General features: G+C 47.4%; 1 protein-coding gene across 1 annotated transcript; it reads left to right on the plus strand.

The window, feature by feature from the left end:
* Positions 1-754: 754 nt before the first annotated feature.
* On the plus strand, positions 755-13,489 carry CPLX4 (complexin 4). Its single transcript, XM_009907207.2, has 3 exons — positions 755-1,001; positions 3,531-3,618; positions 13,201-13,489. Exons 1-3 carry the CDS (start codon positions 835-837, stop codon positions 13,426-13,428), a joined length of 483 nt encoding a protein of 160 aa, XP_009905509.2. The 5' UTR covers positions 755-834; the 3' UTR covers positions 13,429-13,489.
* Positions 13,490-18,285: the final 4,796 nt, after the last annotated feature.

Genomic DNA, 18,285 nt, shown 5'->3' on the forward strand with positions numbered 1-18,285 from the left:
ACAAACAAAAGATACTAAGGCTGCGTTACAGCCAACAGAGACAGGTCGGATTCATTTCTCCTTTATCCATTCAAGATTAAGTTCCCCCCACCAGGTGTTCTATGCAGCACCTGTCAAAGTGGTGACCCAGCCAGAGACAGCCTGGGGAAGAGTTGAAATAAATCCTAAGGGATGAAAAATAGGAAGATGTTATTTGGGGTTTTGGCGATAGCTTTCTTGAAAAGAAAGGAACAGCCGCACCCTGCTCGTCTGTGGGACAGACCGCCCACACGAGAAGGGGATGGACTAAAACCATTGCATGCATCTTCTGTCCAGCAGATAACAAGGACTGGGGTGCCACTTAATGAAGAATTCCAGTTTTCAAATTTCATTTGCTTGTTTAAATCCATAAGGGTTTTCTGCCCAGGAGCTATGGCTGTTGGTCAACCTTCTTTTGAATTCAGACTTGTCGTGTTCCGGGAAACGTTTTTGTCTCTGTGAGAGTTTCAAGACTGAAAGTCTGAACGCTCCTGCACACCACGATTGATTTTTGTGTGTCTATGAACAATTAGCTTAAAGTATTAATATAAAAAGTAGGTAGCTTCATCTAACGACTTTTTTTTTTGAGTAATCTGAACCATCTGCCTCTAGATATTAAGGAGTTCACTCTTTAATCCAGATTATGGCTGACAAACTGGTTTTGGCATTCACGTTTCACTAGCATTGTGCCCTTGAAGAGCTGACGTGGCTGTAGAAACTCTCCCGCCTGCAACTGTTGGTTTGAAAACATTTTTTGTTCGCTTAGGCTTTCTCGTAGCTGTTTGCTTATAGCTCCTTTTTTTTCCCCTCGAGAAGATGGCCTTTCTAATGAAAAGTATGTTGAGCAACCAGGTAAAGAATTTGGGACTTGGAGGTGGAGGGGAAGAAAGCAAAGAAGAAAGCACTCCTTCTGATCCAGCAGCAGCTGCAGGAATGACCAGAGAGGAGTATGAGGAATATCAAAAGCAAATGGTTGAGGAGAAGTGAGTACCTGTTCCCTTATTATCAGTATGGGGCTGCTTCGTGGTACCTTTGTGCAGATGAAATAGCCCAAAAAAAAGCCAGCTATTCAGCTCTCTTCCCTTTTCTTTTAAAGCAGATGACTCTTTGCTAAAGAGACTTTCCAAAGTAGAAGTTCACCAACTGGAAATGATAAGGTCCTGTGTTCCCCCTTCCCCTCATCCTGCAGCTCTCTCCTACACTTTCCTGCTGCCTCCACACCTTGATATGCTGGATTCATTCCTAGCTGATCTCTGTCTGCCCAAATTTTCTGAGTACAAAGCTGTTTGTAGTGCAGGAGTTAATTCTAAAAGGTGTATGGTTTGTTCTCCTGGAACTCCATGTAGGGTACACATTCAATACATATTTTTCCTTTGTCCACATTTACTATGGCAGACACAAAAAAAGCCATGAGCACTAAGTTAAATGGGATGATATTCGTCTAGGAAAAGGCTTTAAGGTTGTTAATTTTTGTAGCTGCATTTTCAATTATTTTTTCTAAAATTTACTAAATAAAGCAGAACTTTTAAACCTGGGCTTCATTTTCCCTGTGATCATAATCTTTACCACTTCGCTCTGTTTAAATATCAAAACAGAAGTAAAATAAAGGGCTTCACATGTAGGGGTTCAAATCATGCATAATTATAAACAAAACGATGGACTTTTAAACCTCAAATGCATCTGTTCCTCTAATGGTCAATTACATAATGGTTGTGTAAATCCTTCATGTAAGATGATTATAGGTGAAAGGTTAATGACTGATGGAATTTGAGGTATCCAGGTCTGCATTTAGCAGCAGCCATTTCCATCATAAAACCTTGAACGGGCATCATTTGGTCTGGAATAAAGCACAATGTTTTGCTGTGCATTTTGTCAAGGGATACTAGAAAGAGAAATAATCACCTACCAGCAGGAAGATGCTTTACTGAGACCAAAAGAAAAGGGGATCCTTAGGATAAGGGAAATTCTTGGGAAAGGAATTATTCCTATCATGTTTTCAAGTGTGGCAGGTATTGAGAAATTGGTGCAGGAATACTTCTAAAAGTACGGTTTGAAACTACAATAGGAACATCTGAAGCTCGCTCACACACAGCTTTCCTGTTCCTGTAGAGCTTCGTGTTGCAGGGCATAACCAGAGCCTCCAGAATACAAAGGTGCAAGCTCAGGCAATGCTGGAAGGCTTGCCAAGTGAGTTTTGCCAAGTGTCCTCCTGATGCCAGGACAAGCAAGAAGCCCAGATCTACTCAAGCAGAAAATCCTGCCCCTCAGCCCCACAGGACACCTAAAGAGATGTGTAGTGATGCCCTGTGGGAACACATCCTGATGCCTGCTGTGGCTGCTAACAACTCCTCTGGAGGAGAGGGCAACAGAAGAGGAAGATTGAGAAAGAGGGCTAAAAACCAAACTCACAAACCTCCACGCTTCCCATCAATGACTGCCTGAAAGAAGTCTAAGAGAGCTTCCAGTTAATGTGAAATTTTTTTGTTTGTTTGTTTTGGAGAGAAAGAGATGAAAACCCCAACAGCTCATTTATGGAAGCAGAGGGAAAACAGCATTTTATCCTGCAAGTGGCTTTTATGTGACAAAAGATCTATACTGGAATTAAACCAGTTAACCAGTTTTGCCATAGAACATTTACAACGATGCTTCTCGGGGCGGGGGGGGGGGGAAGGTGAAGGCTATCAAATGTTACCAAAAAATCTTTGAGGAAATACATTTGGAAGATAAATACACAAGTAAGGCAACCACAAATCCCACTGACCACTTTGCAAATCTAGTGAAAGCATTTTATAAAACACAGGTAAAAGAAGAAATTTTCCACACAGGGGAGCTGTGGAATTCATTGCCCTAGGATGTTCTGAATGGTTGCAGAAAAGACCAGGAAAATTCATAGGTGACAGAGGCCATCCAGGGCTATTAACAGCAATGATGTAGGGCCAGTTTTGGGCTCCAGTACTCTACACTGACTTTTGGAAGCTGAGCAGTTTTGATACAGGATGCTCGTGCTCCGTCTACTGTTGGAGATGGGATACTAGGATAGGCAAACTTTTGGTCTGACCTAGAAAGACCATTCTGACACTCAATGTGTGTGTTCTTATCCCAGAAGGTGGTCATGTTCGTAGAACAGCAGCACTAGCAGGCAGTCACCCCTTTTTAAGTGCCCCAGTGGAATAAGAGAGGAGGAATAAGCATAACTTTCCTTTTCTGCTCATTGGTATTACTCGCTGTTAGAGTCAGCAATAACAGACAGCAGGGTCCAGACTCCAGACATTGGAGTTTGCCTTCTCCATTCTTCACAAGACAGAGGAATTATTTGGAGAACAAGCCTAGGGTGCAGGTAGCCTGCCCCCCCAGCATCGCTTTATTGGTATCGCTCATTTTGTACCTTTGGACAAGTTCTGTAACAGAGTGAATAACTCCTGTATGTAGCTTTCCACAGCTGAGCAGCTGGTTCAGTCTGAAAGACCACATTTTGTCAGTCACTTCGAGAAACATTGTTTTCCCATTTCCAGGATGGAAAGAGATGCGGCGTTTGCACACAAAAAGGCAGAGCGAGCCTGTCTGAGGGTTCATCTGAGAGAGAAGTACAGACTCCCAAAGGTAAGCCTGCAGTCCATGGTCTCCTCTAGCGCAGTGGCCAAGGCTACAGCAAACACAGCGACAAAGCAACGCAGAATTCTGAACGTGCCGAGTTGCCTGGGGAAAATCCCTCTGCAGCTCAGCACAGAAATGGAGGAGCCCAAGCCATGGTTTTCCCTGGTGACTGCCTCTCTTAGACCCTTTTTGCTCTGCTCGGTAGATGGATCTAAGATTCTCATAATCCTTTTCTGTGCTGTCAGATCAGGAACAGGCGGCAGGAGAGGCTGAATAACTGGCCTGACTGTATCTGACAACACACAGTCTTAGCAACACACAGCAGCTATAGGCAAAGCCCTTTAGAACTCTCCGCAAGTAGTGTTTGAGTTATGCTAGACTTCCAAAGGGTCATTTTCACTGCCTTCTACAGCGTGCAAGTGAACTGTCTGTTCCGTTTTCTTTAGTGCTCCTGACACTGTCAAACATTCCCAGGAAAACCAGAATACAGACAGCAGATCCTCCAAGCAGCAGAGAAATCTGGAAGTTTGCTAAAAGCAGACAGCAGCTGCAATAGCTTGTGGGTAGTGACAGAAAGCATAGTTAGTGTTTGCATTGATGGTACTTTCCTGTCGAAAACACACGGATACAAACAAGGACAGCCCGGTGTTTGGTTTAGAGGGAAGACTTGCTTCTCATTTGCTGATTATCTTTCACATTTTCAGGGATTTCACTTCAAAACTCTTGTTTATCAAAGGCTTGTCAAAGTACAGGCTTTAGCACTAAGCCTGTACTGAAGGTCTTGCCTATTAAAAAAGTTTTGAAGCTTGAATTTTCTGCAGACTGTTTCTGGTCGCAAGATGGTATTCAGGGGCTGGACTCCAATGGGTTTCAAGGAAGCTAAGAGCCTATTGACCCTGTGTGCATGAGCCAGGTAGACAGAAATCTGATTATTACATCAAGTGTAATTAAAATATTCTATCAGTATAGGGCTTGTATTTCCCAGACCCTTCCATCCTGGGATGATGGCCCTAGTCAAGGTTGAGAACTAACCATGCCACGTTTTAGTCTATACTAACTAGCAGTAAGGAAATGACCTTTCAACAGCGAGTTCCACACATTTAAGATATGGTCAGCTAACAAATTCATAATGCCCCAGGGTACTTCGTTCATAACTGCTCAGGGCAACTGTCACGGAGATTACCAAACAGCAAGGAACCAAGAGTCAACCTGAGGCCTGCAGGCACCTTAGCTTGTTAGGACCCAGCTCAAAGGAGAACTGAGGGAAAAATCTGCCCAGGAGCTCTCATGTCTTGTGATTTTAGCTCTGTAACAGCACAGGCATTGTGAAGGGATTGGCTGAAATCCCTATCACATCTTCTAGCACCTGCAGGAGGAATGAGCTATCCCGAAGCTAGGAATTAAACCAGAAGGTGGCTGTTATCCTGGCTCAGGCTGTGCACTTCACCAACCACCTGAAAAATCTTCAGCATTTACCCAAATACTGTTTCTAACTGAATTAAATGTTGCGCTATAAAAGCCACCCCATGACCCAAAGTTACCACTGGAGTAGATGATGATCAGGAAAAGGGCTTTGCAAACATTCATTTTTAATTGCAGTGTTTTGCAGGGCTTAAAAGCAACCACATTTCGCTTGGTGGGGGGAAGTGTTTCATAATATTTTTAATGAAAAACCCACCATCACATTGTGAAGGTGTTCTTTCCTGGAAGCAAAGATTTCCAATAGCTACTGTAGTTAAGAGTGTGTGTGTGTGTAGATATAGATAGATAGACAGAAAAACCACTATTATGTTTCAATAGTCAGAATGTTTAGATATTGTCAAAATCATGCCAGGTTATGGAATCTAAGGGACTAGTGGGCTCAGAGCAGAACTGCGTTAGGGACTGTCAAGTGGCTTAATGACAGAAGTGATGACATTCTAGCACCACAGAGCACACCCCAGCACCAGTCCATTCCAGGGTTTAGATTTAGCGTCAGGTTCACAGAGCGCATAGAGTCACAGAAACGAAAATACGATTGAGGAATGGTAAAAGTTGCAACCTACGAGCAACAGAACTCAGCGCTGCCGTTTTCCGTGGCAAGCGCAAGCGAACACCAAAGCACCTGCAGCCATCTCTGCTGAACTGTCTAAAGGATTTCTTACTGAAACATCAGGAACGCCGGAAGGAAAGGATGCAGCAGTCACGCAATTACACGTGTAACGATGTCACCCTGGCTCAGAAAGCGACTCTCGAGTAGAAACGCAAATTGCAAACCCTGTAGTTTTACCACGGCGCTGGTCCGGCGCTGCTCCTAGCCCCGAGCCGCGACAGGCCCTCTAGTGCCACGCTCCTCACACCGCACCCCTCCGGAAAGCCTTCGCCTGAACCCTGAAGGCAAGTTACAGTCTGGATGGAAAGCGAGTGAACCCTGGGGCCTGGATAAAACGGTCCCATCTGTGCCACTCAGGACCGGGGCTGAAAAACGTGTTTTCCCTAACGCTGAACACGCGGCTTTGATGACCAAACCCTTACTGCCTGCCTTTCCGAGCAAAGGAAGAGCTGTCTAGGCAGGTGTAAGTAGAATCTTTGAGACAGGTACCGGGTGCGGGGCAAGCAAGGGAGGAAACCTAGCGGAGAAACCTCAGTTAAGCTCCCTCTGCCTGCCCCGCCAACGCGTCCCTCCTGAGCAAAGCTCCTGTAAGCAGACTCGAAGTGAATGAAGTTACAGTAACCACTCCGAAAGGACAAAGGACTTACCACAGCCACCGCCGCCTGGCCCTTCGCGTTTCAGTCTCCTGGGCGTCCCAGCAGCGCCCCAGCCCGGTACCTTCGGACCTGCCCCGCGAGAGCTGCCGGTTCCCGTGGGCTCTGCCTGCACCTTCCCAGCTGCCGCAGCTCCAGAGCAGCACGCAGCTGCAGAATTTAACCGACACCGAGCTCATCAACAAAGCACCACCGGCTGGGGCAAAGTAGTCATTGTCCCACTCTACTCAGCGCTGGTCAGCCCACACCTGGAACACTGCCTGCAGTCTTGGTCCCCCCTGTACAAATGACTGTTGACAGGCTGGGAAGTGTCCAGAGAAGGGTGACAAGAATGGCCAGAGGACTGGAAGCCCTGACATGAGGAAAGGCTGAGAGAACTGGGATTGCTCATCCTTGAGAAGACACATCTCAGGGGACACCTTATGGCATAAAGGGCGACTACCAGGAGGATGGAGACTGTTTTCACAAGGAGTCCAAGAGAAAAGACAAGGGGTGATGGGGACAAGTTATTGCTGGGGAGATGTCCACTGGAATCCAGAGGAAAGTGCTTCCCCATGAGAACAGTCAGACCTTGGAGTCATCTCCCAAAGGGAAGCAGTAGATTCCCCTACACAGGACAGTTTTAAGACTCAGATTGACAGGGTGCTGGGCCAGCTCATTTCAACTACACCATCACCTAGAAAGGTTGGACCAGATGATCTTTGAGCTCACTTCCAACCTGGTATTCTGTGATTCTGTGATTCTGTTACTGAAGGCAGAGGTTTACATCTTTAAAAATGAAGCCTACACCTACAGTTTCTCATTCAAATGACCCCTTTAAATGCAATGAGACTTCTGCAGGTGATTATCAAGGTGACACGCTTGAACTTTGGTCTCTTTTGGGGCTTCAGATTCCTTCCAGATGGAATATCCATCTGGAAGAGAAAGGGAAATGCCTGGAGAGACACAGGTCGTGTACAGTTAGTGTCATAGGTAGGGGTACTATACACCAGCTGCAGTACACCATTTGTTCCAGGCTGTGGGTGCTCAGCACAGTGACAAGAAAGAGGAAAACATATCTTGAGGGCAAAGCTAATTGCAGAACGATTGTTTGGGGGGGTGAGGGAGAGGGAGGGGAAGAAAAAGAAGTGTAAGATTTTAAGTGGTTGATTGGATTGTAGGCCTAAATCTCTAAACAGCAGCATTTTCATTAGCACCTGAGTGGTAAAATATCATTAGGCTTTGTTTGCCTTTTGGAGGCGTATGCCAAACCAGCTGCTGAGCAGCATTTCCTCACAGCCTCAACACACTCTGCAAGGTCCCAGATTTACATCTGAAGAAGGGGTTGTTGTAAATGCCTCAGGACACTTAAGTGCCCAACTCTAAACTACAGGTCGGTGGCAGTGGGTGTCTCTCTGTGATGGTGAAAGTTTACCATCCATAGTGTTGCTTTCAGTTCTGAGATGGTGTTCAAGGTCTCCACAGAGGCCCTGGGATGACTTTGGACAAGCATACTGTCACCTCATAGCACCCAAGAGTATGCAGTGGTGATCTGCCCCATCTCCATCTGAGTCTGAAATCTGGTATACACAAAGTGCTCTTGAGGGGGTGGGGGGAGGGAAATTTCAGTCATTTCAGTGTAACAGTAGAAGACTTGCTGCCAAAGTAGGAGAGGCCCTCTAAGTCAGCAAAGAAGATACTAAGCATACGATCAGCTCTGCTGCTTTGCTATGGTTGCAAGTGTACCTTGCAGGATACGCTTTTCTGCCTTTGTAGCTAACTATATAGCATTTCTTGGTTGGAGGCCCACTTTCCTTTCATCAGCCCTCATGAAAACATATGCCACATCAGGAAGAAAATGAAACTATCGTGAGCATGCTGTATGTCTCTGAAAAAAGTCAGCTCTATGATACAACTTTATGGCAGCAAAATGTTCTCAGACCTGTGATAATACATTAATTAGTTGGAAAAACCAAAGTCATTCCAGGTAGCCTAGTATGGACTAGAAAGCCTGAATATTACCAGTATCAATGACTACCACACATTGTAAATGAAAGCATGAAATTCAGAACTAGGCAGGGCCCCCTTTTCAGTGCAAAATCTAAAGCTCCATGCAATCTGGGCCAGACTTATAAGAGAAAGCAGTCCCTTAATGAACCTAATCCTATTAACTGAATTGTCAACTTAGGTTTGTCATCAGGAGCTTTTAGCCATGAGACATTTGATCTGCAGACAACTTTTTCATCTTTGGGGTATTCAGTGCATAAATAAATATTGTCATCTAAAAGCACCACATGTAACTCCTTCACTTACTCACTGCCTTTTTCCTGAGCCAGGATCCAGCAAACAGTTAACCTCTGCAAGGTCTAAGCACAGAGGCTTGAGGTAATAGTGCCTGTGATGCAGGAGAGGAACATCTGACCACAGGACTGTCCAACCTGTCCAAAGACCTCATCTGCAGCATGGCGTCCTGGCCCCACGGGCCCCTTTCACATCACTGCTTTGCACGTGCATCCACCACGTCAGCTCAAATGCCGCTAGTCTCTGTCAGAGGGTTGCCACATCCACACTGTTCTTCCATGCAAGTGTTAGGGGTTCTGTTGAATTCTTAATGCCTCAGGAAGGGACTATGTCATCAGGGAGGTGGATCCCTTCCCCTAGTCAAAGCACTGCTGTGGACACTGCTCTACAAGGCTCTCAGTTCCAGCAGGATGGTTTGATTCACTGATACTGAGAGAGAAAGAGTATTCAGGCACTATCAGGTGTCTTTCCAATAACAAGTGCTGCTGAAGACAGTCAAAGCAAAGCTCACTATGAAAGGGACATGTCATCACCTCATCTCAAACAGGTCTTGCTCTCCTGTGCTGTGAGCATTGTTATGACTTGATTCAATGAACATTGCTATTCCAGAATTAAAAGGTTTTTTTACTCGTATGCAGCCATTACATAACCTCTAGCTATGCATGTAGACCAAGCAGAAGGAGAAACCTGTCTCAGGAGAGGCTCTTCAGTGCCCGCAGGCTTCAGAGTAAAAGCTGACAACAAGTATTTGGCAAGCTTGAAGAATTCTTTTGCTGATCTGTTTTCTTGATAGGCCAGACTGAAACAGCTGTGGATCCACTGTGGAAAAACGGAGTGACAAAGTGGATGTGAGCAGGCAGCAGGATCAGGATTGCTCCCTGAGAAAGTCCAGACCAAGGCAATGAGAGACCCCAGCAGCAGCAGTGTCCTCACCCACAGGCACAGTCCTATGGGCTCTGAACACAGCAAAGAGCTGGGGCTGACAGCAGGGTCCAGCGACAGCCCGGTGATTGCCAGGGAAGGCAAAGCATGGTCCATCCTGGAAAGCCTGTCATCAAGGCAGGCTCAGCAGGGCACCACCTTGGCACCAGCACAGCGGTAACCTAGCTTAGGGCAGAATTGGGGACTTCACATAAGCTGAAATGGGGTCTCTGGGCCCTGAGGGCGAGAAGGATTTTCATTTAAGCCATTTTGGGCAATGAACTGATGCTGCCTATGAGGCCCTGAGAGCTGGAGTGTAAATCAGCCTCCACACTGTGATCTCTGTGAAAGGACAGGATAAGAGTGTGTGGTTGTGGGGGAGCAGTCTGGTGGTTCCAGCCTGTGGCTTTTCACACTTGTGAGGTACCAGCACGGTCAGATGGCATAGATCAGCATGAGGCTGCTGCCCGAAAGTCCCGCTTACAGATCAAGGCAAGATGGGCTTTGGTTCCATAGGTAACTGGGGCATTACAGGTGTTGAGCTGGAGGATCAGGGCTGGAGTCACCTGCCCAAGGTGAATCCAGTACAGGGAGAGCAAGGTGCCAGGAAACTGTGCACAGCACTGCAGGCAGATGGCTCAGCTGCCCCGCGGAGTGGCCTGGGAGCTTTGATCACTTTTGTTTGCAATCAATCAGACTTCACAGAAACAGATGCTGAGACTGTCTCTTTCCTGCTTACACCTGTATGTCACGTACGTGTGAAGAATTTTGCACCACATTCCATCTGCAACGAAACAGATCTGAGCTTGGCTACATCAGATGCATCACCAGGGCCAAAGAACATCACCAGGACTGCTGAATTGTCAGAATGGTGCCTGACCCAGTTTTGGCCTGGGCACCCTCCCAAGAAGTTCCCAGGGGCTGTTTGGGAGTTAGAACAGACATGCCCAATAGGCAGTTAGATGGGACCACCCTGTTTGGTAGGGTGAGAGAGTTCAATAGCATTGCAGTGGGTTGTTCCAGGCCAGCTGGCCCTGGGGCAAGAGACCAATGCCAGGCATATTTAATTTACTCGAATAGATGTTGCTTCTTGTTCTCAGAGATCCTAAAAGGGTGGTTGAACACTTGCAGAGACCTGGAGACTACAGACATTCAAGTCGTCAGGAGAGTCATCATCTAGTCCAGGGCAGGCTTGGCAGAGTCCAGAGCGGCATTCCACATGAGGCTGTTGGAGCCCATGACCTGTCCGTGAAGTCTGCCTGTTTCGAATGCTCTCTGCAGTCCAAGCAGGGTGCATCTGACGTAGAGTAGCGCCTCCATCACTGCCAGAGCCGTGGCTGCCTTTGGGCAAGCGACAGTCCCCAGCTGCATGTGTGCTGGAATAGCAGGAACCTTGCACACCCTGCTCACGCCCAACTGCAAGCTGCTGCCTGCAGCTAGCTGGCATGGTGCATTTCCAGCACCGCATTCTGTCTCTGACCTTCAGAAGTGAGTGCTTGGAGCTGCAGGCTCACGGTGGACTTGGACACTAGCAGCGTTAGCCTGGCTTGAAGAGCATCCTGTAGGAAAACCTCGCAGTCCTCCCTTGTGGGAAAACAAGCTGTACATTCTTTCCACCAGGCTTTAAAAAAGGGGGGAAAAGCCAAACAACCGAACAGCAGGTAAAATGGTGATGGGTTGGGCGAGACGATCTCAAAGGTCTCTTCCAACCTGGTTTATTCTAGTCTAATCTATTCTCAAATCAGGAACTTGATTATAGAGGCATAGAATTGATTTGAATTTCCATTTAAAATCTAAGGAACAGAACCAGATCTGTCAACTTTTAGAAGATGAGGCCATACAGGATCTTCTGTGCTCTTTGGCTTATTATTGAGCTCTTCCCTGTTGAAGCTCATACTAGGACAGGCTAAATGCCAAGTAAGTAGAGGCAGGTGACTTGGGCAGGATTGTACTGCTCTAGACTACATCTGAACAGGTTCTTCTTTGGTCAGAGAAGGCTCTGAGGCCCCAAACGGTGCTGTTCATCACATCTCAGGCTTCAGTAGGACAGGGAGCTTCCGTGCAAGAGCGTGTTCACATCAGCAAAGTGGCCTTTGTGTGTGCTGTGGGGGCCTCTCTTCACATCATGTGCAGCAGTGTGCAGTGATTACGTCTTAAACTCTAAACATTTCTAAAGAAAAGGACACATGTGATTGTCTGGTTAGGGGGGACTTTTCCTGTGGTTAACCCAGTGTCTTTTTTTATCATCTCCTACTGCTACTTGAGAGAATTTCAAAAGGGTCAACTCCTCCAGCAGCCATCACCTGCTGATTAAAAATGTAACAGATGTTCTCCTGCTACACAATCAATAAGGAATACTCCTGCCAGCTGGGAAGTTATTTCTAGCTGCTGCAGATCTGGTAGCAGCAACCCTTACCTAAAGGAGTCACCCATTTTGGCCTTGAAGTAGCAACAACCAGGATACACCTCTCTGTGTTTTCATAACAGCTATAGAACACAAATAGACCTAAGAGTAAATAGTGGCTAAGCAGTCAAGCATCCCAGCCTGCCTGTCCTAGCTAGGGCCTGGAACTACACAGACACTGCCCAGATACATCCTTCCATTCATTCTTGCCTTCATTCATGCAAACCCAGGACCCCTCTCACTCTCAAAAACACCTCCTGCTGTCAGCATTGCTGCTTATTCATATCAGGCCTTTGCTGCTGTCATGCTTCATTTTGGAGATGGAATGAGGCATTAATGCTTATCTTTGATGTGTGAACTGTGTCAAAATACCCTCTTCTTCTAAGCTCTGGATCCATCCGAATTCCCCATAAAATGTGAACAAAATCACCATTGTTTGAGAAGTTGACATAGCCCTACTGACAGCGTTTCAGCGGAAGCCTGCGCAGCCCTTGTTGCATCTCAGCCTTTTAATTGCTTAACTGGTTCCTTCTGCTGTCTCCTTTTGCTTTCTCAGACCCACATCCAACCTCCATCCTCTCTTTTGTTGTCCAAGTCCTCCTATTCCCAGCGCTGCAGCACTGCTGCCAGGCAGCCCCTGCACTTAAGCACAACGCAGAGATACCAACCCAAGGCCCAGACACAGCTTACAGATACGGTGTGGGGAAGACAGGGACCCTTTCCCCAGTAATTCTGCCCTAGATTTAACACACCTTTCTTCAGGAAGGCTTCAGTTTAATGCTGATACCTAAAAATACCCACCAGCAAATGAACAGGCAGAGGCAGCTACAGGGCTGTTCTAAAGCTGTAGCTTTATTGACCAAACGGCACAGCAGGCGACAGCTGCGGCAGCGCTGCAGCAGGGCTTCAGCGGACGCAAGAAAACTTGCGGCAGATTTCCTGCAGGATCAGCAGGTTGCCACAGTTGACACAACACAGATCTCCACAACAGCAAGTGACACGGGGGGCTTCAGTTCTGACACTGCTGGAACTCTCTGTAACTGACGTCGCCTGCAACATCCTAGCACTTGTATGGGGGCTGAGGGAACCTCTGCGTCTAAAGCCTTTGACTGGAAAATCTGTGCGTATGTTTCAGTTCTCCCCAAAACAAACAAACAAACAAAACAGGCTTGTGGGTAGATCCTGGGACAGCAGAAATACTCTCATGTGCTGTTTTTATTGTCTGCTTTTTGTATCAGAGTGAGCTGGATGAGAATCAAATACAGATGGCTGGAGATGATGTGGGTTTGCCAGAAGACCTTCAGAAGATGGTGGCAGAAGATCAAGTGGAGGAAGAGGACAAGGACTCTATCCTGGGACAGCTGCAAAACCTCCAGAATATGGACATGGATGCAATCAAAGAAAAGGCACAAGCCACCTTCACCGAAATGAAACAGGCAGCCGAGCAGAAATGTTCTGTGATGTAGAAGAGCTCTGCCCGGGGGTTGTGAAATCAGCCTCGTCCCACAGTGCTGCAGAGTGAGGGCAGGCAGAGGGGTGCACTTAGCTCTAGAGCATTAACTGTAAATAGAGAAAAGTGAGAGAGAGACTTTAAAACCCCGGGGAGGGGTCAACATTTATGTGCTGCGATTGCTTAGTGCGAAGTTAGAACGGATCCTCATTTTTTAACATGACATTTTTCCCCATGGAAAAAAATATGGCTTCAAAAAAGCTAAATGTGCCTTTTTTCCATTTTGTCAAAGTGATCAAAATGCTATTAAATGTGTATTTTGTTAGCAAAACTGTGCTGCAGACGCATAACATACAGGTGACCATTCATTTAATGCTGCTTTCAGAAAGAAATCCATATCTTTTCTAAAGAAAATCCAGGCCTGTTTCAAACATTTGACCCAAACTCAGCGTTCAGATGTTGATTTTTTCTGCAAGGATTTTATATTTAAAAAAAGAGAAAAAAAGTGTTGACCCTTTCTGTATTAAATATAGCAAAAGGCAAAAAGTGAAGCCATATAACTCTACAGCTTGGGACAAAATTGTCTTCTTATTTAGAACTGAATGTGGACTAGAAGGAAAACAAGGCTTGGCAGCTATCAGAAAGCTATGGTCAGGCAGCAGCAGAAATCTCTTTAGGCTGCTTTAATTTCACAGCCACTCAGTCTCCAAATGCAGTTCAAACACCGAGTGACAGCAGTGGCCCTCTGCTTGGCTATGTGTGCCAAATTCTGGGGACTGGGGTACCAGCAAATCACTTGTATAGGCTAAAAGGAGCCATTTATTCCAGGAGTTATCTCCATACAAGGCTGAACATAAATCTAACCCACCTGGGAGATTATGCTAGGGTAGGGTACCTAAACCCTGAGAAAATGAGCAGATTTCACTAGTGCTGAATCTGGCTGAGCCTGTGAGACAGGCAGGATCCCCTGTAGTGGTTTTAGATTAAGGACCAGGCAAGATTTTCTTCTTTGTTGTTGTTGTTGTTGTTCAAAGTTTTTTCCTGGGGAAACCCTCGGCAGACACTGGTCTGATTGCCTCCCACTCCCCAACAAGCAGAGGTGATGCTGGCTAACACTTGGAGGACTGTGGCCTCGCACAGAGCAGCTGGCTGGTTGAGGGATGGTTACTTGCTGCAGCCAGCAGTGCTGCCAGGGCCACCAGCAGCCTGGGCAGGCAGTGATGGGGCTGGCAGAGATCATCTCCACCAGGCCTGTGGAGCAGGGTCTCGTGGTCAAGGCACTGGGGGGTCAGACTGTCTCTGCACTTGCATGGCCGTAGTAGCTGTCATGCACAGCAAGCCACACAACCGCTGTACAGCCTTTGCACAGGGAGGATGCACACAGTGCTGCGCCCAAGGGGCTCAGGTGTTCTGTGAAATGAAGGACTTTGTCAGCTCTCCAAAAGGTAGCCTGACAACAAAATTTGCAAATGAATACATGTAGCACCTTCCTACAGGTTTGTAAGTCTCTTTCTCTCTGTCTCCACCCAATCAAGGAAAAATATTCATTTTAAACAAATAAATGCACGAAGTATGGTTTGTCTCTTTCCTTTTTTTCCTTCCCTCCTTCTCGTCCTTCCTGCCTTCCCACCTCTCTCCTGCCTTCTCTCCTTATTCTGTCTTCTCACTCTTTCGTCTCTTCTTTCTTCTCTCCCTTTCCCCTTCCCTTCTCTTGCATCAATCCATTTCCCTCTGTATCTGTACACATCTGGCAGGTGTCTCCATACTGTTCTGTTGCTTTACAGACTGAATTGTCTCACCTAAGCCTAAGACTTTCGACCTTTGAATTAAAATGTGCCTGGGACTTCCTGAAAGCATCTGGTGGTTTAAAGGAGCTAATTAATTTCGTCAGCACATACAGGATCAGCATTTTCACAGTTTTAAGGGTCAGAGAGAAAGTGCAGCCAGAATCACCAAACAAGCCATTAATGAGATTCCCAAAAAATGCCAGGGGTGGCAGAGGCAAGTGGGGCTGGGAGGTGGCTGTGGGCTGGGGTCCCTCCAAACCACAGTGTGGGACCTCCCCAGCCCTGCCGCTGCCCACAGCCACGCTGATCTGCTGCTGGAAGGGGAGTGGGCTGCCTTAGGTGCCTTTGTTAGAGCCAGAGACTTGAAAACCCTCAGTCTGGAGGGGCAGAGCTGGGCTACATCACAGAAGGTGATGAATTCTGCCCTGAACTCCTGGAGTTTCCCTGGGGTGATGGCTCTGGGGTTTGCACCCAGCCTGGAGTCGGTATCGGGCTGTGCACAGTAGTAGTGGGGCACAGTGAGTCACAGCCCCACGGGTGACCGACACTATTGTCCCAGATGCCCCTGAGAGTCCCCCATGCAGGGCAGTACAATGGCCAAGGCAGAGCTGTGCTGCCCTCAGTGGGAGCCTGATTACCACCACATCGGAGGTGGCTGTCCTGTGCCCTGCCAGCACCTGCGTGGTTCATCCCTGCAGCACTCACTGTCCCTGTCCTCAAGTCACCAGCTGTTGGCCTAGGGAAGCACGTAGGTAGGAGGTGGCAGGGCCACATGGAGTATAAGTCACCAGGCATGCCGCTCTAGAGACGCTTAGCCCTAGGGACAGATCATGGAGGAGCCTGGAGCAGAGTGGGCAGGCAGACAGGCAGCACACTGACTCTGCTCCAACATCTTGCACTAAACCTTTCTCCTGAGCCTGCTGGGACTTTAAGAGGCAGCAAGTGCCTGTGTGTGCGTGTGTGCTGGTCTGTGTCCATGGGGATGCGTTTGTGTGCAGAGGTGCATGCACCTCTGCGCGTGTGCATGTGTGTACATGCCTGTGTGCGCGCCTTTGCCTGCACGTGTGTGCTGCATAGAGGAGGAGCAGATTAAAGCGTTAGGTCACATGGGAGCTACTGCTGGATGGACCCTACCCCTACCTAGGATTTGGGTTCTTATAGTTAATAGGATCGCTGGAGCTCAAGGCCGTCATCCCATCAGGATAAATGTCTCTAGTGCCCACTTTTAAGCAATCCGAGTTCAATTAGGCTAATTGGAAAACAAGTAAAGAAGGATTGCATTAATATAGCCTTATAGCATGAACCTCGACTCCCTCCCTCCAGAGGCACGGCTGAGCAGGGTGAGCTGCAGCGCCGGAGCCCTTGCACGCGGCCCATGCTGCTCAGTACCCAGAAAGGGATGCCCGGCTCCCAGAGAAGCCACAGCTGATTCCGTGCCCACAGCCAGGGCAGGCTCCACAGAGGCTCAGGCACTGAGCTGCCCTGGGCCTGCCCAGCCCTTTCTGCAGGATTCCTGAGCACCACGGTGCAGGTAACACAACACACACTCCAAGGGGCAGGTGAAGAAAAATGTCACCAGAGCAAAAGCAGGAGGTGGCTGTCAAGGTGTGATGCAGTGACAGGAGGAGGCAGCCGCTTCCTCATACATTGTGTTTTTGAGAAGATTCTTAAACTGCACACTTACGAGTTTCTGGGAAGAAAAAAAAAGGCAAAGGCATTTTCTTTCTCAGTTATTAACCACCTGTTGACGATACAGAGTGTACAAACCGCAGCAGGGTACAGGTTCCCACTGGGTGAAGATTTCTCCCTTTTATTACCCCCTGCCACCTTGTCGATTTGCTGTCTGACCTCCAAAGTCCTGTTTATCATTCAGGGAGGAGCTCCCTGCCGCACATCACTGGTCTGGAGGGTGATGTCCCACCTGCAGAGTAACTTCAGCTTCAAATGCAGACATGCTCTGCCTTCCTCTGCAAGGCAGTAATTCTTACAGCCTGACATGAAGAAAAGACAGGAGGAAAGAAGCAAGAATCTGTGGCATTTACGTTGCCGATTTCATTGTGCAGAGCCACAGCCCATGCATGCGCCTCAACACCACCAGCGAGATCAGTAGTCTTCAGTATGCATGCACAGGAAGGAGGTCTAGCAGACAGCTGCACTTTAAAGGTTGTCCACCCAGAGGATGTTTGTTAGCTTCCAAACATAATCACAGCAGTATTGTTGCAGTAATACATTGCAGAAGACTGGAAAAGGTGGGGGAGTGGGAGCTATCTTTTGGAAAGGCTAGGAACAAATTCCACCTATTTTGGCCCCTACTGAATATTCTCTGTTTTAATCCCAATTGTCCCGCTGAATTTTCACGGGTCACACATGCAGTTCCATAAGGCAAATGTACCTGTAATAATCAACTGCTGAGGAAAAGGCATCCCCATCCTTCTCTGTCAGGAAGGAAGGCTTTCCATGCCCCGTGTATGAGGTGCACCCTGCTTTGGGATGCAAGGGGGTTTTTGTGTTGTTTTTTTTTTTGGCTGTACATTTGCATTGCGATGAACAAGAAAAATGCCAGTCTTGTCCCTGTATCTGGCAATTTTGACAGGTGCCCTACAAGCAGCATCTATGCCAGGACCCATTGCCCTTTACAGCACTTACTGGCTAAAAGGTTTTTGCTCCTTCGGCTCACCTCGCTATCTTTTTTTGCTACAAGCAAATCATTCCCAGGTTTGCCGAGGCCTTCTGGAAGGACAGACATGGTTTGTGCTGGTTTTGAGTGCCACAAAACCCCTGCTCCAAATTAGAAGAAATTAGGGACATTGCACAGCTCATTCATCTTTGCTAATAGAGTTCTTGGGAAATACACATGTAGATTAAAGGAGCACAATAGCCCCTGGCTGATTGCTTTGAGTACCCTCCAGTGCCCCTACAATGGTATTGACTTGCTTTTCATATTGTGCACAAAAGCCACACTAACCTTTTCTTTTCTCTTCTATTGGCCTCATCCCTCTTTGCCAACGGATGGCTGCGTTCTTCGGCCCCAATCCCCACCCCGCCAGACACGGTCAGTGAAGGTAAACCTCACCTGGAGCTAGAAG

Source organism: Dryobates pubescens (genome assembly GCF_014839835.1).
Source record: "Dryobates pubescens isolate bDryPub1 chromosome Z unlocalized genomic scaffold, bDryPub1.pri SUPER_Z_unloc_1, whole genome shotgun sequence".
Taxonomy (NCBI): Eukaryota; Metazoa; Chordata; class Aves; order Piciformes; family Picidae; genus Dryobates; species Dryobates pubescens.